The following is an 18,241-nucleotide window of genomic DNA, read 5'->3' on the forward strand; positions in this document are numbered from 1 at the left end:
TGCTCAAGTGGCGCCCACCCCCCCGCAATCCTACACCGTGCATGCGCTCTAACAATATGACACGCAGCACCCACCCTGCTGTGCTCTACAGATACTATCCCTAAGCCTCGACGTTCCAGAACTGAACAGCAGGTGTTCCTGGCTCTGATGCCTCGGTCTTGTCAGCCGCCCAGCCGTCAGTCTCGCCGTTGGCAGCAATGTGCGCCTTGGCGTCGGCGACAGAGACGACGTCGACGTCGGTGTACTTGAGAGCCACCTTGATGTAAGGGATGAGCGACTTGAGCGCACCAATCTCCGAGAAGGGGAGCGAGCGGCCAAAGGCGCGCTTGCCCTGGGTCTGCACCTTCTTCTTGAAGACCTGGACGAAGGGCATGGCCTTCTTGTCCTTGCTCAGGCCGGCGTCGGCGAGCGCCAGACGCATCTTGGTCTCGTCGAGCGACTGGGTCGACTCGTCCCATGCAGTCTGGACAACGTCGACAACCTGGGTCTGCCACTCGGGGAACTCGGTGGCGACGTAGATGCGAGCAGCCTTGGGCTTGGTGGGGTCAAAGGCGATAGCCGGGCCCTTGCCCTTGCCCTTCCTGCGCGAGAGCTGGGCCTCGGCAGCACGGAGGTTGTCCACGACACCGCGGATGTACTCGAGCTCCTCAAGGACGACGTGGTCGACAGGGGCCGAGGGCTTGGGGAAGGGAGCGTTCTGGATGGTGCTCGTCTCGCCAAGAATGTTGCGCCAAATGTCCTCGGAGAAGTGGGGGGTGATGGGGGTGAGGAGGAGGGCGTTGTTCTTGATCCACGAGAAGACGAGGTCACGGTGCATGCCCTGGCCGCCGTTGTGGGGCTCCGAGATGAGACGGTACCAGTTACGGGCGTTCTCAAAGTCGTACAGGCCGAGCTTGAGGGCGTCCTTGAACTCCATCTTCTCGTAGGCGGCGTAGGCCTTCTCGACGAGGATGTCCATCTCCGACTGGAACTGACGGTCAAACTCGTTGAACTCGCCAGTGCGGAGCTGGCTGGAAGTCTCCTTCATCTCCTTGGCCCAGTGCGAGGCAGTGTGGAGACGAAGAATGGCAGCGTTGGCGACAGTCTCCTCGAAGTTGGCGTCGGTGATGTCGTCACCGGCGTCAGCGAGGGTGAGACGGACAGCGTCCGAACCGAAGCGCTCGGTAGCCTCCTTCATGGTAAGGAAGTTGCCCGTCGACTTGGACATCTTCTTGCCGTTGAGCATGAGGTGACCGTTGGCACGGACAGCGCGAGGCCAGTGCTTCTCAGGGAAGACGGCAGTGTGGACGTAGATCCAGAAGGTCAGGTGGTTGGGGATAAGGTCCTTGCCCGACGAACGGAGGTCGAGAGGGTAGAAGTACTGGAACGAGTACTTGAGGTGCGCAGCCTTCTCCTGGCCAATCTTCGAGTCGGCCGGGTACTCGCCGCTGCCGAGGACGTACTCCCACATGGCGTCGGTCATGTCCTCGGGAGTGATGCCGAGGGTGCCGACCTTGCCCCAGCGGTCCTCGTGGAGGAGGTTGGCGACAGTGTAGTACGACATGTAGATGGTCGAGTCGGAGAGCGACTCGACGAGGAACTGAGGGTCCCAGGGGAGCTTGGAGCCAAGACCGTACGAACGCGCGCAAGCCCACTGGTTGAGCCAGTCGAGAACGGCCTTGAAGTTGTTGCGCGTCTCACCAACAAAGGTGTTCATGCGCTCGAGGGCGCGCTCGGCGAGGGCCTTCCACTCGGCCTCTCCGTAGTCGAGGTACCACTGGTTGACGAGGGCGACAACACAGACGTCGGCGGAACGCGAGATGACCTCGCTCTCGGGCTCGGCGTAGGCACAAGCAAGGTTGGCGGCAATCATCTGCTCACGGACCTTGGGCTTGGCCTCCTGGACGGGAAGACCCTTGAAGTCACCAATGCTCATGACACCGTTGTAGAAGCCCTCCTTGTAGGCGAGCTCCTTGGCCTCGGCGAGCTGCTTGGTGTCCTTCTGCGACTGGATCTTGAGCTCGGTGACGAGGGTGGGAGCCGACATCTCGCCGTACTTGGGAGTCGAGAGAACAGGGATGGGGTCAACAGCAGCCCACTCGGGCTGGATCTTGTAGTGCTCGGCCTTCTTGCGGAGGTCCATGAGGGTGCGGTAGTCATCGGGCGAGTCCGAGGGAACCGAGGTGACAACACCGGTACCCTTGGTGGCAAGGACGTTGTCCATGGGGAGAACGTAGACCTCCTTGACGAGACCGAATCCGGGCTCAACCTTGGAGCCGACGACCTGGTCACCCTTGATCGAGGCGACCTTGGTGTACTCGCCCTCGGGCTTGTCAAAGATGCCCTGGAAGGCCATGTTGCGAGCGGCACGCTCAGTGATGAGCCAGAGCTCCGAGTCGTTGGCCTCGTAGAGACCGTAGTCGAGGTTGGTGCCAACGAACATGTTGGTCTGGCCGTACATGGTCTCGGGACGGAGGGTAGCAGCGACGAGGTAGACGGTCTTGCCGCCGACAGCCTGCTGGATGTCCTTGGGCGCGTTGGGTCCCCACTCGAGAAGCTTGCTCTTGACAGCAGTGTACTCCTGAGGGTTGACGGCCTCACCGCTCTGACGGTCGTGGTCCATGCAGGGCTGGCCGTCCTTGGGCGAGTAGATCGTGTAACGCTTGCCGTACTTGATGCGGCCCTGGTCGTGGAGCTTGTTCATCTGCCAGCGGACAAACGAGTCGTAGTAGAGGTTGGCGGGGGTGGTGAGGAACTGCCTGCGCCAGTCGACACGGGCACCGAGGGCCGAGAGGTCCTCCTTGGCGATAGGAGGGAAGTACTCGAGCCAGTGGTGGGGCTCGGCGAACTGCTTGATCTCGTCACGGGGGACACCGATGAGCTCCATGATCTGGAACTGGTAGCTGAGGCCAGTCGACTTGGCGTTGAGCTTGCCCTTCTTGGCCTTGGCGGGGTCGTTGGAGGCAGCCGCCTTGCCGGCGGGAGCTGCTGGGGTGGGCTCGGGCTCCTCGGTAGGCTCCTTGAAGCCAGCAAAGTCCTCTCCGAACATCTCCATCTCACGGATAAGCTTGTCGGCCGAGGCCTGGTAGACATTGTCAGCTACACCCCGTCATTGGCGCGGGCAAGTCCTCACCTTGATGGGCATACCCGTGGCGTGGTAACCGACGGGGAAGAGGACGCGCTTTCCGCGCATGCGCTCAAAGCCCGAAGCAAACTCGATCTTGGAGATGGTGAAGGCGTGACCAAGGTGGAGCGAGCCGTTCATGTACGCGTAGGGGAAGGTGCCGAACCACTTGGGGTGCTTCTCCTGGACCTCCTCAATTGAAAGGCCCTTGGCGAAGAAGTCGGCGTACGACGAGACACCCTCGGGAAGGGGTGCGGGGTCGGTCTCGAAGACCTTGTCCTTGGCCCAGGCCTCCTGCGCGCTCTTCTCGAGGGCAATGAGGTAGTCACGCTTGTCGGTCTGTCACGAAAGGTCAGTTTGGCACGTTGACAGCGGCCCGGGCTCGTGGTCACTCACCTTCTCCATGACGACGACCGGCGCGGGCGCCTCGTTCTTTGCGGGGGCAGACATGGTGAACTGTCGCGAGTAGGTTTTAGAGGGGTATGCGGTAGTCGAGGACAGTTGTAGCAGCCGGGTAGAGATTACAGTAGCCGCTGTCCTCAGATGGAAGGGAGTAGAGTGGTGAGCGAGCAGCGCGCGGCGATAGACGGGGGCTGCGGGTATCGTGATGAAAAAGCCAGGACACCGTCTGGCTCTTGCTTTTGAGTAGTGGAGAGTAAAAGGAGGTGAGTTGTTGGTGGCAAGGAGGCGAGTTGAACGCTCGACGTCGAGGCAGCAGGCCGCGCCGCGCTCGTCTCCTCCCGAGTCAGAAAAGAACAGCCAAAGGTCCGACTTTCAGGATCGGCGAAAAAAATGACGTGGATTACAGTCGCGCCACACTCTTCCATCGTCCATTGCTCCCATGCTATGTATCTCCTCTATGCATGCATGCTACGGCTTCTTGCCTGCTCCTGGGGGCTTCAAGAACTTGTAGCCCGACGCTCCGACGTAGCTGAAGCCGCTCCAAATGGTGGTGCCTGCCACGGTCCATCTAAGGCGTGTCAGTGATTGATAACGGCGATCGTGATCGACGTACTGCAATGCCTGGAGAATGCCATCAGTGGGGAACGCGGTTATCAACGGCGAGATTGTGGTGAAGCCCATGAGGAGGAGCTGTAGAGCGGTGTTGATCTGTGGAGTTGTCAGGCTCAAGAACCTTTGATCAACTCACCTTGCTGATCTGGGTCGGCTGGACCTCTGCTGATGGCATAGAGACGTCAAAGTAGCGCCTCAGAGTGCGCTGCGAGGTGTCAGTTGGTACCCAGGGCATATAGCGTGATTCTCTGTACACACCGGCGGAGGAATCGACTTGTACCGGAGGTAGAACGCCCACAGCGAGAGGGCAAGGTCGCGTCCGAAGATGATGACGGCGAGAGGGACTGATATGTCAGAGAGGTTACGCTACCGCCAACTCACGAGGAAGAAGACCCTTGTATGTCAGAGTCACAACCAGCGTCGTCATGAGCGCCTTGTCAGCCATAGGGTCGAGAATGGACCCCAGGACGGATTTCTGGTTCCACCGCCGCGCAAGGAAGCCGTCGAGCTGTGGCGTAAGTATAGGCAGCTGGACCATCACAGCACGTACCCAATCCGTGAAACCACCGGCTACCAGGATACCAGTCGCCAGCTCGAACTGGCCCTGAACAATCGCGTACGCGAGGAAGGGGCACGACGCGATTCGGGCCAATGTCAAGGCATTTGGAAGCGTGTATGGCGACTCGTGCAGCTCGGTGACTTCTTCTGTCCCCTTCTTTGCAGGCTCGGATGATAAGGGCTGTGGAGCGCGTCAGACCCATTTGAAGCCAGCTGCAGCGACCCTCACCTCCTTCTCTTTCTGTGGGGCAGCTGGTGTTCCCTTAGCCGAATTTGCCCGTGGGGTCGATGAAGAGAAGTTTCGAGCCGTGCCGAGCAGACGAAGCGACAGTGAGGTCGAAGGCGAGACCACATGACGTGATTTTCTTGAAACAGCTAACAATGAGGTTGTTTCTGGCCGAAAAGACAGAGTCGACCGGGCTCGTCCGAGCAGGAGGCCCCGCCTGAGGAGGGGCTGTAGCTGCCGGGAAGACGTCCCCGCTCCGTCGAACAGTCCCACCGACACGCGGGGAAGGCTCATGAATGCCGTCGTGGACATTGTGCGTGTTGATCAGGCTGTATGTGCCCGAGAATGAGCGTTGGTCGTCAAGAATATGTCTCAAAAGGTCGAGAGGACGCGGTCCCTCCCTGCCTGACGTACTTGAGCTCCCGACTTCTTTAGACCCACGTGACCCAACCTCCACTTTGTCATTTGGCGCCTTGCACCATACGGGCCCCAGCCAATGTAAACAAAACAATGACCAGCCCCACCCCGCGCCCTCGCTCGCCCCTCTGCACACTTGTTGCACCTCTTATCAGCAACAACGACGACACCACCACCACCACTATGAGCCAAGGGTCGTCATTCAGAAAACGATTCGACCCGTATGCCGACCTCGTCGACATTTCAGCCTCGCCAAAGTTTACTGCACCGACACCAAAGAACCACCGATCTCACCACGAGATTGTGTCGTTAGTGTCCGACTCTGAAGACGACGACGACGACGACAATGAGACGCAGAGATCGACCTCACAGCGATCGGTTGCTCCTCTGATTTCGTCTCGGGGCGCCAACCGGGGGGGAGCCGCCATGGCCCCGCCGCCTGCGCCCGTCAACGCCGCGTCCCGACGTGACGACTTTGGAGATCATTCGTTTGGCGCGAGCATTCTCAAACAAGGAGGCAAGCAACAAGGAGCGACGCCCAGAAGGAAGGCAGGCGGCGGAGGTCCACCTTCCCTCGTATATCAACCTCCAACATCCTCGATACCAAAGCAACAATCCTCCTCCTCGTTCAGCAGCTTCATCAAGCCTTCAAGAGCCTTTGCTCAACCTACAAACACGCCGTCCCCGTTCAACCAACCCGACGTGGCGGGCTACCAGAACGGCTGGCCCACTTGGGCCTTGCAGCCAGGAGCCATATCCGCTGTTCCTTCCTCGTCCAGCATGGGCAGTCCCGACCCAGACCGCGAGAAGGAAGAGGTCGACGAGAACGGAGAGGACTTTGACCTCGACCAGGCCAAGATCACGGCCGAGGACTTCCAGCGTCACATTGGGGATGCCGACGAGCAGATGCGTGACCTCCTCGCTGGGGCCGTGGGTGACGGTGAAGGTGACTCGCGCGAGCCTGGTGACGAGATCATCGACGGCTTCGCGCCCAACATCAAGCTCATGCCCCACCAAGTCCGCGGTGTCAAGTGGATGCGCGACCGCGAGAAAGGCAGAAAGTATGGCGGTATTCTCGCCGACGTGAGTCCATGAAGGCGTCGTAGGGAGGGGCTGACACCTTCCTTAGGACATGGGTCTCGGAAAGACTGTGCAGACACTCGCTCGCATTGTCGAGGGCCAGCGTACGACAGCCGAGAAGAAGGTGTATAAGGGAGGGACTCTGTGCGTCTGCCGTTACTCTGGGGGGATACCTTAGCTGACGCTGCAGAATCATTGCCCCGCTGGCCGTCATGGACCAGTGGGCGAACGAGTGCAGGACGAAGACTCAGCCAGGGTTGCTCAAGGTGACGACCCACCATGGCTCGTCCCGAGCAAAGTGTACGTCGCAGTCCTTGGTGCCTGTTTTGACACCCCAGCTGGCAAGGAGCTGGAGAAGTTTGACGTTGTCATCACCACCTTCGACATTCTCCGTGCCGAGTATAATGCTGTTCAGAAGAAGGCCAAGCCTCCGGTGGACAACAGTGACAGCGACAGCGATGCTCCTAAGAAGAGGAAGCCTAAGCCCAAGGCCGCCCCGGGAAGCCTGTTCGACGTCAAGTGGTACCGCATTGTCATCGACGAGGCGCAAAACATCAAGAACCACAAGACCCAGACGGCCAAGGCCGCGGTTGAGCTGCGTGCCAAGTACCGCTGGTGCCTCACCGGTACGCCTATCCAGAACAATGTCGACGAGCTCTACTCGCTCTTCAAGTTCCTGCGCGCCAGGCCCCTCGACGACTGGCAGACGTTCAAGGACCGAATCTCGTCGCAGGTCAAGGAAGGCCGCACTGGTATCGCAATGAAGCGTCTGCATATCATCCTCAAGTCCATCATGCTTCGACGCACCAAGGACGCGACGATCGGTGCGTGTGTATTGTGTGAGCCCGCTGACCCTGCAGATGGAAAGCCGATTCTCAACCTGCCGGCCCGCAACGTCAATGTGGTCGAATGCCAGTTCGACGACGACGAGCAGGCCTTCTACGATGCTCTTGAACACAAGACCAACTTAACCATGAACAGGGTAGGTAGACGACCCGGGGACTATGCTGACCTTTCAGTATCTCAGGAGCGGCACTGCCATGTCCAACTACACGTCGGTTCTCAGCATGCTTCTGCGACTGCGTCAAGGTGCGATGATGACACTGCTACCTGAGGCTTCGCTAACTTGCTAGCCTGTGACCACCCCGCCCTCGTAACCAAGAGCCTTGCAGTCGACAAGGACGCTCTGGATCCCGAGCCCGAGAAGCCCGAGGGTGTGGACAAGGATACGGCCGACCTCGTGGACATGTTTGCTAAGACTGGAATCATCTCGGAGGCTAAGTGCGAGATCTGCTTCGTGGTGTGAGTGTGCTTGCGCCTGGTTAGGTTGTGCCAGCTGACCAGCCCAGCCTTGAGGACCAGACCAAGTCTCAGTGCCCTGATTGTTGGGACATTACTCGCCGGTCGCGGGAGAAGTCGGTCGAGCCTGGAGATCTCCCGCCATCGAGTGCCAAGATCCGCAAGATGCTCGAGCTCCTCAAGGAGATTGACGAGAGGAGCAAGAAGAAGGAGAAGACGATCATCTTCTCCCAGTTTACGAGTTTCCTCGACCTCATCGAGCCGTTCTTGCGCGACGCCGGCATCCCGCACGTTCGATGTGAGTGGCGTGTGCTGGGCTAGGCTGACCTCCAGACGATGGCTCCCTGCGTGCTGATCAGCGCGAGGACGTGCTGAACAAGATCCGTACTTCAAAGTCTGTGAGGGTCATCCTCATCTCGTTCAAGGCTGGTAGCACGGGTCTCAACCTCACATGCTGCAACAACGTCATCCTGATGGACCTGTGGTGGAACCCAGCGTGAGTTAGCGTTTGCAGACTTGTCTAACTCTTCAGTCTCGAGGACCAGGCGTTCGACCGAGCGCATCGACTGGGCCAGCAGCTCGACGTGCACATCCACAAGCTCACGATTGCTGACACTGTGGAGAATCGTGGGTAAAACGGACGTCCCTTCGCTCACCCGCCAGGTATCCTTCAGCTGCAAGACTCGAAGCGCGAGCTCGCCGCGGCCGCGCTCTCGGGCACTGGCGTCAAGAACATGAAGCTGTCGATGGCCGACATTCTCAAGCTGTTCCAGCGTTCGTCTCACGACGACGACTAGCGAACGAGCCTTTTCTCACTTGGTCTTCTCGTCTTTTCGTATCTGTGTATACAGCTTTGAATGGCGCCCACGTCCCCGCCATGCATAGATGTAAAGTAGACATGTAGATTGCCCTGGAGGCGTCATGGACAATGAACTGCCACCAGCCAGTGGCCAATCTCGGAGACTATAAAGGCCGGGTAAACCGGCGACGTCGCTGCCGACGCCATTTGTCACCACCTGCCCTTGTCTCGGCGCTCGCACGCATCGCTCGTTGTTGTTGCACCAGTCCCCATGGGCATCCTCGACACGCTCACCTCTACCCCCGCACTTGTCGCCGGCGCTCTCGGCCTCTCTGCGTACCTGTACACAAAGTCGCGCCCCGCGTCGACCGTCCCTGCCGCCGCCTCCGCCTCCACGGCCGCCGCAGCACCTCCCCAAAAGCCAAAGTCATCGGCGCCTGAACCAGCCGGCGCCAAAGTCGCAGCAGTAAGTGTTGGAGTTGCGCATTGCCCCATCTGACCCCAGTCCGCATCCGTCATGTCTTCCCCCGCCGCCGACCTGGCCCCGCCCAAGGTACGCGCTGCTGCATGCTGGCACTGCTAACACACGCAGGACGACCCCATCTCGGTCGCCGAGCTCGCAAAGTTTGACGGCTCGGACCCGTCCAAGCCCATCTACGTCGCGATCAAGGGCCGCGTGTACGACGTGTCGGCCAAGACGGAGATGTACGGCAAGGGTTCGGGGTACAATGTGTTTGCCGGCAAGGATGCGTCGCGGGGGCTGGGTGAGTGGGGGTGCCGCGGTGCGAGGTGGCGGGGAAGGTGCTGGGAGCGATCGAGGCAGGCCCAAGCTGCGCCGAGCAAGCACCAACCCGTCGCCGCAGCCCATGTACATCGCAGTGCTGACCACGCCTCAGGCATGTCGTCGCTCGACGCAAAGGACGCCGTCGCCGACTACTCTACGCTCAACGAGGCGCAGCGCAAGACGCTCGACCAGTGGGACTCGTTCTTTGCCAAGGTGAGTGCGGGAGTGCGCGAGCGCAGCGAGCGCGAGGCGTGGGCCACGGGGTCGTGACCAGGCCAGTCGACTGACCACGCAGCGCTACAATGTCGTCGGCAAAGTCGTGCCGTAGTGTCCAGTGCCGGGTCGAGATCCAGAGTGCTAATAGCTGATAGTTTATTCCTAGCGGCGATCGATGCAGCGTGTGAGCAGTGAGGGAGCGCGCGAGCGCAGCGAGCAAGGTGTGGCCTGTGGCCCGCGCGGCGAGGACGAGCTGGGCGAAGCTGCTTATCTCGCCGGGTCAAACGTGGGTACGTGGGCAAGTGGTCGCGCGGTCGCGGTGCCGCGGCGCCGGCATCACGGGGCAGCTGCCAGCCTTTCTGCCCACGCGGCTGGGTGGGGTTGCGCCGCACGGCGCGCTCTGCACGCGCCCAGTGGCCAGTGGCCCAGTGGCCTGCTCGCCACCGCCGACCGACGAGCGGCCAAATCCGCGCATCGCCCAGTGCACGGACTCGCACGGGGCGTGGGGTGGGCGTGGCCGCGGTGGGTGGGTGGGGAGGTTTCATGTCGCGAGTCGCGAGCTGCATCGGTCGTCGCTCCTCATCGTCTTCACCAGCCTCCCTCCCCCCCCACCACAATGTCGTACGCACCCCAGCAGGGATACTACAACGGCCAGCCGGCGTACAGCCCGCAGACGGGCTTCGCGCCTCCTCCGGGGCAGTACGCGCCGAACCCAGGGTGGGTGCGCCGCCCTCTCCAAGCTGACCCGCAGCATGCAGCCCCAGCCCCAGGTACGCCTGCTGCTGTTTCCCGCTCACCCCAGATCATCGTCGTCCAGCAGCAGGACAGCCGGCCGAGCGCGGCCGCCCAGGCCGGCTGCTTCGGCCTCGGCGTCGGCCTGTGCTGCTGCCTCGAGTGCTGCTGCTGCGACGAGCTGTGCTGCTAGGGCCGCGGAGCGGCCGGCCGAGCTTGCGAGGCCGCGAGCGCGGGTGCGGGTGCGGGTGCATGCTCGAGGTTTGTTGTTGCGCTGCGGCACGGCTGACGCCAGAGGCCCGATACGCTGTTGATAGAGGCGGATGCACGATTAGTTCTGGCGTGTGGCCGTGTGGCGGCGGGAAGGAAGGCCGTCGTCCTGTCTTCTCCGCCGCCGTCTCCCTCACCCTTCCCCCGCCACGCTCATCACTCTCCACTGTATCCAGAACACACGATCGTGCCATGTTCTGCGCATCACTGCGCATCACTGCCGCCCGCCGGTCCGGCGCAGCCAGCCAAGCCAGCCAGCCTCAGGGCGTGCCGTGGCGCTGAGGCTGGCGGCTGAGGGTCGGTCCCTCGGCGTCGTCGCCGTCGGGTCAGTCAAACAAAGTCAGCAGCCTTCTTGTCAGCGCTCCCCACCATCGCATGATCTCGCCCGCGCCCCCCTCCCCCGTGCCGAGGAGCAGCGCGTACGCCCCGGGCGAAGTGTACGACTCGTACGCTGCGTCGGCGAGCGCGACCGCGACGGCGACGCCCGCGTCGTCCCACTCGGCCTACTCGCGCCGCGCGTCGTCCCACTCGGCGCGCTCGCACGCCCACCTCCCCGGCGAGGCCAACCCCCACGCCCATACCCACTACCACCTGGTCGAGCCGCCGCTCGTCACGCCGCCCGACCCCGCGCCGAGCCTGCGCGCGCAGCAGGCGACGCCAACGGCGCTCGGGCTCGACCTCGGCGAGCCGCTCGAGTACGGCGTCGACCTCCCGCGCCGCTCGTTTGAGTTCCCGCCGCGCGGACACGGGGTCGACATTGCGTTCCCGAAGCTCGAGTACGCGCCGGAGAACGCTTACGCGCACGAGGTGGAGGGGGTGGAGGGCGACGTCGCCGCCGTCGCCAGCCCGCGCAGCTTCGGCGCAGTGACCTCCCCCCCGCGGCGCTCGCACCACTCGTACACTCTCGACAGTGTCGAGCCGCTCGCCTTCCCCGTGCCCACTGTCAACGGCATGACCTCGCCGGGGTACGCGCCTCCACCGAGCCCGGGGTACGCGTCGCGCCTGCCGCCCGCGCCGGCGCCTGCCCCCCCGTCCCCAGGCTACGGGCACCGCACGCCGCTCGCGCCGGCCCCCATGCCGCCCAGCCCCCCGCGGTACCCGCCGCAACAGTGAGTCGCGCCCTTGCCCTCCCCGCTGACGCCCGCCAGAATCACGACCCAGCCCTCCGCCACGGCCCGCATGGACGTCCGCGCGTCGCAGCACTCGGCCTCGGGCCAGTTCCGCGCCCAGGCCGACACGCCCGCCGGCCAGGTCAAGGTCCGCGGCTGCTTCTGTTGTCTACGCTAGTTGGTCTGTAGGGTTCATGCCATGTACAAGTATACAGCGACGGGGGCGTCGTCGGGGGGGGGGGGGGGGGCCGGTGTGGGTCGTCGCCGAGGGTGGGGCGGTTGGGTCGAGGTGGGCCGAGTGATGGGTGCGGCGCTGCAACGCCGTCCCGCTGGGGACTACCGCCGCTGCTCGCTCGCAGCAGAGGTCTGATCGATTCAATCCCGCGCCTATGCCTCGTCCTCGACCTCGTCGGCGTCGTCGCCCTCGCCCTCCTCGCCGCCCTCCTCCTCCTCGTCCCCCTCCTCCTCCTCGCCCTCGTCCCCCTCCTCCTCCCCCTCCTCCTCCCCCTCACCCGTCATGCTCACGTCGCCCTCCGCGCCGCTCTTGCGCCGGCCCTTCCCGCGCCCCGGGCCCGCAGGCTTCGCCTTGGCCGCCTTGGCCGCGATCAGCTGCTGTCGATACGCTTCTGTCAGCGCGCCCAGCCCCCAAGCCAAAACCCACCCTGCAGCTCGTTCTCAAGCAGCGGGACGAGCGCGTCGGCCGGGCCGAAATCCAGCTCGATGATCGCCTTGAGCACGTCGGCGGCCGTGATCGACTTGCCGGAGCGCGACAGCGCCTGGTCGTGCGCTGCTGCCGCTGGGGGTCAGCCGGGTCTAGGGCACGACTCACTCAGATACGAGATGAAGAGCGTCGACGAGCGCATCAGCGCGTGCACGACGTCCTGCTGCATCTTGACGTTGTCGGGGATCTGGGGTCAGCTAGCCCGAGACGGCGCACCCACCGAGCCCTTGGCCAGCTTGGTCAGGCTCGTCTTGGGCAGCTCGAGGTCGGCGATCGTGGCTGCAAACTGCCGCTGCTGCGCGAGCGCGGGCGACGCGGCCGCGTCCGAGGCGCCTGGCGCGCCGGCACGGCTGGGGGGGGCGGGCGCTTTTGGTGCCATTGTGGGGTGGGTGGATGAGAGAGAGTGGGAGGTTTGTTGTGTTGTTCGCGCGGCGGCGGCGGCGTAATTTCGACGCGCCGACCACGCGCCGCGTCGGGCCGTCACCACTGGTAAGGCTGGCTCCCACTCCTCGTGGCCACCGTCACCGCTTGCCGCTCGCGCCGCCGCCGCTGCATGCACCTCAGCCCGTAGCCCCGCAGCACCCGCAGCACACGATGGACGTAATAATGCATATGAATTAGAGCCTGGCCGCGTCCGCCCCGCCCGCCGCGCTCCCCCCGCCCGCCTCATTCTCCAGCCTCCGCCGTCTCTCACGACTCCCTCCACCGCGCCAACTCATGGGATAATGATCAGATACAGGATCCTGCTGGTCAGTACGTGTGCGTATGGCGCCGCGCCGCGGCAGACTTACACAAACGCGTTCACGACGATCAGCGGCACTGCGGGGTCAGCACAGTCGACGACGGCGGGTCCGTTGCCCCCCTCTCGGGCCGCCCGCGCAGGAGAGCGTCGTCTGATGCATGATCTCCGTCGAGAGGCCATTCCCTACGCCCCTCAGTCGAGGCCGAGGACGACATGACCCAGCGGGTGGCCTCTCTACCGATCAAGCGACATGATGCACCCCCGCGAGGGCAGCCCCCCCCCCCCCACTCACATCGCATAAGCGTCCGCACCGCGCTGATGAGGTTGACGACCTTGGCCTTAAGGCTGACCCCCTCGGGTGTGTCGAAGCCCACGCCGCCGCCGTACGCGTCTGGCGCGGCGCCGAAGCCCGAGTTGGCCGCTGCTGGCGCCTTTGCCGACCATCCGACTGCGGTCAGCAAGCCAACACCGCGGCACACCCACTCTTGGCGAGGAAGCGCTCCTCGTTGAGAATCGCGATCGCGTTGGTCAGCAGCAGGGCCGCGTAGAACACGTTGCCGAGGAAGCCGAGCATGGTAGGCGTGGGGGGAGGGGGAGGGGGAGGGGAGGTGTCGAGTCCGGTGTGCTTTTGTCTTGGCCGTGTGCTTCGTTTAGCTTGTCGGGTGTGCGATGCGCCGCGTCGTGCCCTGCTGCCGCTGCTGGCTGTTGATCGTTTGTGGACGTCGAGTGGGAGGAAGAGTTGCTTGTTGCAAAGAATATCTCGACGTCGCTCAATGCAAGATGCGCTGGACGACACGCGATCGACGTCAGGCAAACGTGGCGGACACGTGACGCGGCTGGTGCTCGATATTGCTACATTGCTCCATTGCTTGAGACTGTCTGCCGTGCTACCAGCCGTCATACTCATGCATGCCATGTACAGTACTCGCTGACCATGTCCAGCTTCACGTGTGGATGCTCGCCCCTATGCAGAGGACCTTCTCTTGGCAACGCTCACGACCACTCCTGGCCCGTGGTTTCCCATCTGGTCGTACCGTTCCAAACCATACCGTCCCCCCCCCTGCTCGCATTCATACATTTGTTCATGCTTCAATGTGGTACATAATACCGGCGGCACGCGCGGCGCGCGGCGGCCAGCTCCTTGAATCTAAGTGGCGGTCGTGCCGGCCCGACAGATTATGCTGGGTGGAGTACCCGCGGATGCTAGTGGTGCGAGGTGGCCGGTGCCTATCCGAGGACCTTGCGGAGGGCCTCCTTCTGCGGGGCGGTGAGGGTGCGCGGGAAGACGACGTTCCACTTGACAATCAGGTCGCCCTTGCGCTTGACGCTCGCCGCCTTGGACACGGGCATGCCCTCGTCCTTGACGCGGGTTTCGTATCCGGGCGGGATGATCTCGCCGGCCGGCAGCGAAACGTTTATCCTGCGGCCGTCGAGCGTCTCGACCTCCTTGGTGATGGCGCCGCCGCCGTCCGGGCCAAGCAGCGCCTGCGACAGCGTAATGTTGAGCTTGACGATAATGTCGTCGTCGACGCGCTCGAACCGCGGGTGCGGCTTCTCCTCGACGACAAAGGTCACAGTCTGCGCCTGGCCGTACTCGTCCTCGTTACCCGCAGACGCAAACTTGATCTTGGTGCCCTTCTTCCATCCGGGCTTGTATGCGACCTCGAGGATCTTCTCCTCGGTCGAACCAGAGCGCAGGTGGCGCGTGATCTTGAGGCGCTTCGTGCCGCCCTTGTACAGCTCCTCCAGCGAGAGCGCGAGCGGCTTGACGACCTCTCCAGGGGGAGGAGGAGGCTTCTCGGGCTCGCCGCCGCCGAATCCGCCCGGCATGCCGCCCATGCCACCCATGCCGCCGCCCATGCCGGGGAAGCCGCCGCCGCCACCGCCAAACGACGAGTAGCCTCCACCGCCGGGGAAGCCACCGGCGCTGCGCTGAGAGCGCATGCGGGGTCCGCCGCCGCCGCCGCCAAACGAGGCATACTCGTCGCCGCCTCCGCCGCCGCCCATCGACGAGAAGAATGCGCTGGAATCGTCAGTACGTCGTCCCTCACAATCCACGCCCTGCTCACTTGAAAATGTCATTGGGGTCCGTGGCGTGGTACGAGAAGCCACCGCCGCCTCCGCCGGCGCCGGGGAATCCGCCGGCGCCAAAGCCGCTACCGTTGGGCGCTCCGCCGCCCTTGAGGCCGTCCTCGCCGAACTGGTCGTAGACCGACTTCTTGTTGGGGTCCGAGAGCACCTCGTAGGCCTCGCCGATCTGCAACGTCAGTAGGGTTTCACCATCGCGGGGTGCGCCGCGGCCCGAGCTGGTCGTCCGACCGCCGAGTCGAGCCGAGCCGAACCGAGGTCTACGCCAACAGCCGAGGGCAGCCCCGGCCCGCCGCACCCATACCCGTACGCACCTTTTTGAACTTCTCCTCGGCGGCCGCGCGCTTGTCGCCGGGGTTCTTGTCCGGGTGCCACTTGAGCGACTCCTTGCGGTACGCCTTTTTGATTTCGGCCTCGGATGCGTCCTTGGATAGTCCCAGGACCTGTGGGAGTTAGTACGTCGTCGTCGTTGGTGGATGCGTGCGCCGCCGCTCGCCGTGGCTCACCTTGTAGTACTCGGTGTTGTTGACCATGGTGTTGGGGGGTGGGGGGGTGCTGGGTCAGGTGTGCACAGCAGGGGTATGAGGGTGGTGGTGATGTAGATGTGGGTGATAGCAAGAGAGAGAGAGAGAGAGACGTGTGATCTGTCTGTCGGTGTGAGGAAAAGAGTCGCGATGGGATGGGATGGTGGGATGCCGTGCCGTCGAGGTGTGTTACCGACGTGCCCCGTTGGTCGTTCTGGCCTGCTGGCTGGGTCGTCAGTGACGAGTGACCTCAATCGAATAGAATGGCCGAGCGTCTTCTGGCAACACCCACGGCCCAGCCCGACTCGACGGAATCAAATTGGGCAAATGTATTACCACCCAGACGAGACTGATTTAATTGGTTTGTCCTACCGCTCTAATGCGTCCTAATCGCTCCGTGCCTGTTCCGCGTCGTTGAAATGACGTCGTGTGCAGCCCAGCCGCAGCCCAGCCAAAGCCCCAATCCGGCCGTCAGAATCGCGTAGAAGTGCACCGCGCGCCGCGACGCCGCGATCTCGCACAACCTAGATGCGGGCGTGAGCTCGCGAGACGTGATGGTCCTGGTCCTGGCTATCGGATGCGGCGCCCACCGCGCCCACCTCTACGGGTCCGTATCCGTCACACCAGAGCGACAGTTACGGCCCTTACTGGGCCGATGCCGAGGGAATACCGAGCGCCGCCGAGGCCTTCACGCACACCCTTGCCGTCTCACCCACATCCCGGCCCGCCTACTCTGATTACTTCTGCATACAGACCGCCATGAATGAATGAGATTGTACAATGACACTGGCGCACGGGCCACCCTGCCACAACAGTGGAGCCACGTGGCGCCACGTGGGGATGTGGCGGAATTTGCTTCCGCCGCCATCAACCACCCTCTCCCCTCTCGACACCAACCATGCTCTATCACGCCAGATTGATGTCGTTGAGCGCGACGGCGACCGTAGCACGATGGTGGCCATCGTACTGTCTGACTGACAATTATGTAAGCGACGGTCTCGGCGACGGAGGCACAACACTCACCGGTCTCGGTCGTGGCGAGGTCCCAGAGCCTTGCGGCGTGGTCAGAGCTAGCGGTGACGAGGTACGCAGAGTCTGCGCTAAACGCCGCGTCCCACACCCAGCGCTGGTGACCCTCGAGCGTGCGCTCGAGCGTGTACTCGTAGTCCTTTGTGCTCCAGAGCTTGACGGTCGTGTCGGCGCTGCAGGTCGCGAGGTGGCGGGTATCCGGGCTCAGCAGGCAGCGCGTCACGTACTTGTTGTGCGCGACAAAGCTGGTGACGGGCACGAGGTTGGTGCTGTCCGCACCGCCCTGGATGCGCCAGACGAACACGGTACCGAGGTTGTTACCCGCGACCAACGTCCCGCCGTCGCTCGCAATCGACACGCTGCGGATCGGCACGTCCTCGGCCGGCACGAGCTCGTGCGTGCACGTGTTCTCGCCCAGGTCCCAGATCTTGACGCTGCCCAGCTGGTCGCAGCTGATCAGCTCGCCCTGGTTCGGGTGGATGACCACGTCGTTGACCATGGTGCCCTCGTGCTTGTACGTGCGCTGCACCTGGCCTGTTCTGCGCGAGCGTGAGCGAGCACTCAGCGGCCCCTGGGCCCTCATGAATCCCCACACTCACCTCGTGTCCCACACCTTGACCGTGCCATCCTCGCTGCCCGTGACGATCCACTTGCCCGCAGCAGAGTACTGCAGCGCCGTGACGTTGCCGGTATGCCCCTCGAGCTGCATGATCGGCGAGTTTGAGAGCGACGGGATGTCCCATATCCTGGGCGGGCATCAGCAACGTCTCAGTCACGTCCCGTGTCGCGCCCATCCACCCACCTGACGCTCGAGTTGCCCGCGGCCGCGAGGTACACCTTATCCGGGCTAATCGCGAGCCTGTTGACCTGTTTCTGCGCCGTCAGCGCCCTCCAGGCTGTCCACGTACCCATTGCGGGGGCATCGTGATCTGGCGGTAGCAGATGCCGCTCCACGCCTCCCAGAAGCGGATCGTGTGGTCGTCTGGCCTTGTCAGCTGTTGTCCACCCCCGGCGGCGCGGTCGCGACACGACACTCACACCCCGCAGTGCACAGCACAACGCTCATCTCGGCGGCCTGCTGCGACGGCGAGTCGGACGCATACTGGGTCGACGTCGGCGGCTGGGCCGCCGGCGGTGGCTGCGTCGCGGCAGGCATTGTGTATGGGGGAGGTATGAGTCGAGTGGGTGGTCGGATGCTCGAGATTGTGTCTCTGACGCAAGTGTTCGAGCCGGCGGGCGAGGGCGTCATGGCGGGAGTAAATTGGCCTCCTCGTTGTGGGTGGCACTGTGGCTAGCTTCAAGCCGACCGACAACAGCGACGACAGAGATGCATGCTGCGGCTCGTATCCATGCACACAGCCCCAGGTAGGAATGGGCATACTCGTACGATGCAGACAACCGACATCTTCACAGGCTGAATCGTAGCCACCCAACATCACGCGACCACGACGCAGCCATTCGCAACACCCACTCAACACCTCGGATCCGCACCCCAGTCCGAAGAAAAGTGCATGCTATACCTAGATACAA

The 18,241-nt window shown here is 63.2% G+C and overlaps 10 protein-coding genes across 10 annotated transcripts; 4 read left to right on the forward strand and 6 right to left on the reverse strand.

The window, feature by feature from the left end:
- Positions 1 to 100: 100 nt before the first annotated feature.
- CDC60 (cytosolic leucyl tRNA synthetase) lies at positions 101 to 3,553 on the reverse strand (the record flags this gene model as incomplete). The annotated part of the gene is made up of 3 exons (XM_069349402.1): positions 101 to 3,061; positions 3,113 to 3,442; positions 3,500 to 3,553. 3 exons carry the CDS (start codon positions 3,551 to 3,553, stop codon positions 101 to 103), a joined length of 3,345 nt encoding a protein of 1,114 aa, XP_069212946.1.
- A 420-nt stretch (positions 3,554 to 3,973) lies between these two features.
- Positions 3,974 to 5,213, reverse strand: Q8F55_000752 (uncharacterized protein; the record flags this gene model as incomplete). Its single annotated transcript, XM_069349403.1, has 8 exons — positions 3,974 to 4,073; positions 4,119 to 4,213; positions 4,254 to 4,322; positions 4,376 to 4,461; positions 4,511 to 4,625; positions 4,668 to 4,856; positions 4,905 to 4,916; positions 5,175 to 5,213. 8 exons carry the CDS (start codon positions 5,211 to 5,213, stop codon positions 3,974 to 3,976), a joined length of 705 nt encoding a protein of 234 aa, XP_069212947.1.
- Positions 5,214 to 6,098: 885 nt separating this feature from the next.
- On the forward strand, positions 6,099 to 8,494 carry Q8F55_000753 (uncharacterized protein; the record flags this gene model as incomplete). The annotated part of the gene is made up of 11 exons (XM_069349404.1): positions 6,099 to 6,401; positions 6,448 to 6,542; positions 6,589 to 6,698; positions 6,737 to 7,222; positions 7,259 to 7,380; positions 7,418 to 7,487; positions 7,532 to 7,700; positions 7,748 to 7,995; positions 8,031 to 8,193; positions 8,230 to 8,324; positions 8,361 to 8,494. The coding sequence occupies 11 exons, from the start codon at positions 6,099 to 6,101 to the stop codon at positions 8,492 to 8,494; spliced, it is 1,995 nt and encodes a 664-aa protein (XP_069212948.1).
- Positions 8,495 to 8,767: 273 nt separating this feature from the next.
- On the forward strand, positions 8,768 to 9,608 carry Q8F55_000754 (uncharacterized protein; the record flags this gene model as incomplete). The annotated part of the gene is made up of 4 exons (XM_069349405.1): positions 8,768 to 8,962; positions 9,089 to 9,260; positions 9,393 to 9,493; positions 9,576 to 9,608. The coding sequence occupies 4 exons, from the start codon at positions 8,768 to 8,770 to the stop codon at positions 9,606 to 9,608; spliced, it is 501 nt and encodes a 166-aa protein (XP_069212949.1).
- Positions 9,609 to 10,112: 504 nt separating this feature from the next.
- On the forward strand, positions 10,113 to 10,421 carry Q8F55_000755 (uncharacterized protein; the record flags this gene model as incomplete). Its single annotated transcript, XM_069349406.1, has 3 exons — positions 10,113 to 10,213; positions 10,248 to 10,266; positions 10,299 to 10,421. The coding sequence occupies 3 exons, from the start codon at positions 10,113 to 10,115 to the stop codon at positions 10,419 to 10,421; spliced, it is 243 nt and encodes an 80-aa protein (XP_069212950.1).
- Positions 10,422 to 10,873: 452 nt separating this feature from the next.
- On the forward strand, positions 10,874 to 11,785 carry Q8F55_000756 (uncharacterized protein; the record flags this gene model as incomplete). Its single annotated transcript, XM_069349407.1, has 2 exons — positions 10,874 to 11,607; positions 11,647 to 11,785. The coding sequence occupies 2 exons, from the start codon at positions 10,874 to 10,876 to the stop codon at positions 11,783 to 11,785; spliced, it is 873 nt and encodes a 290-aa protein (XP_069212951.1).
- Positions 11,786 to 11,994: 209 nt separating this feature from the next.
- Q8F55_000757 (uncharacterized protein) lies at positions 11,995 to 12,707 on the reverse strand (the record flags this gene model as incomplete). Its single annotated transcript, XM_069349408.1, has 4 exons — positions 11,995 to 12,230; positions 12,269 to 12,403; positions 12,437 to 12,515; positions 12,549 to 12,707. The coding sequence occupies 4 exons, from the start codon at positions 12,705 to 12,707 to the stop codon at positions 11,995 to 11,997; spliced, it is 609 nt and encodes a 202-aa protein (XP_069212952.1).
- A 336-nt stretch (positions 12,708 to 13,043) lies between these two features.
- On the reverse strand, positions 13,044 to 13,644 carry IER3IP1 (Immediate early response 3-interacting protein 1; the record flags this gene model as incomplete). Its single annotated transcript, XM_069349409.1, has 4 exons — positions 13,044 to 13,071; positions 13,120 to 13,147; positions 13,363 to 13,518; positions 13,554 to 13,644. 4 exons carry the CDS (start codon positions 13,642 to 13,644, stop codon positions 13,044 to 13,046), a joined length of 303 nt encoding a protein of 100 aa, XP_069212953.1.
- A 653-nt stretch (positions 13,645 to 14,297) lies between these two features.
- On the reverse strand, positions 14,298 to 15,691 carry SIS1 (Molecular chaperone (DnaJ superfamily); the record flags this gene model as incomplete). Its single annotated transcript, XM_069349410.1, has 4 exons — positions 14,298 to 15,093; positions 15,140 to 15,327; positions 15,473 to 15,601; positions 15,665 to 15,691. The coding sequence occupies 4 exons, from the start codon at positions 15,689 to 15,691 to the stop codon at positions 14,298 to 14,300; spliced, it is 1,140 nt and encodes a 379-aa protein (XP_069212954.1).
- Positions 15,692 to 16,588: 897 nt separating this feature from the next.
- Positions 16,589 to 17,867, reverse strand: LST8 (TOR complex subunit lst8; the record flags this gene model as incomplete). The annotated part of the gene is made up of 6 exons (XM_069349411.1): positions 16,589 to 16,656; positions 16,706 to 17,250; positions 17,311 to 17,457; positions 17,514 to 17,584; positions 17,620 to 17,693; positions 17,750 to 17,867. The coding sequence occupies 6 exons, from the start codon at positions 17,865 to 17,867 to the stop codon at positions 16,589 to 16,591; spliced, it is 1,023 nt and encodes a 340-aa protein (XP_069212955.1).
- Positions 17,868 to 18,241: the final 374 nt, after the last annotated feature.

This window comes from Vanrija albida (genome assembly GCF_041260175.1).
Source record: "Vanrija albida strain AlHP1 chromosome Unknown contig_1, whole genome shotgun sequence".
Lineage (NCBI taxonomy): Eukaryota > Fungi > Basidiomycota > Tremellomycetes > Trichosporonales > Trichosporonaceae > Vanrija > Vanrija albida.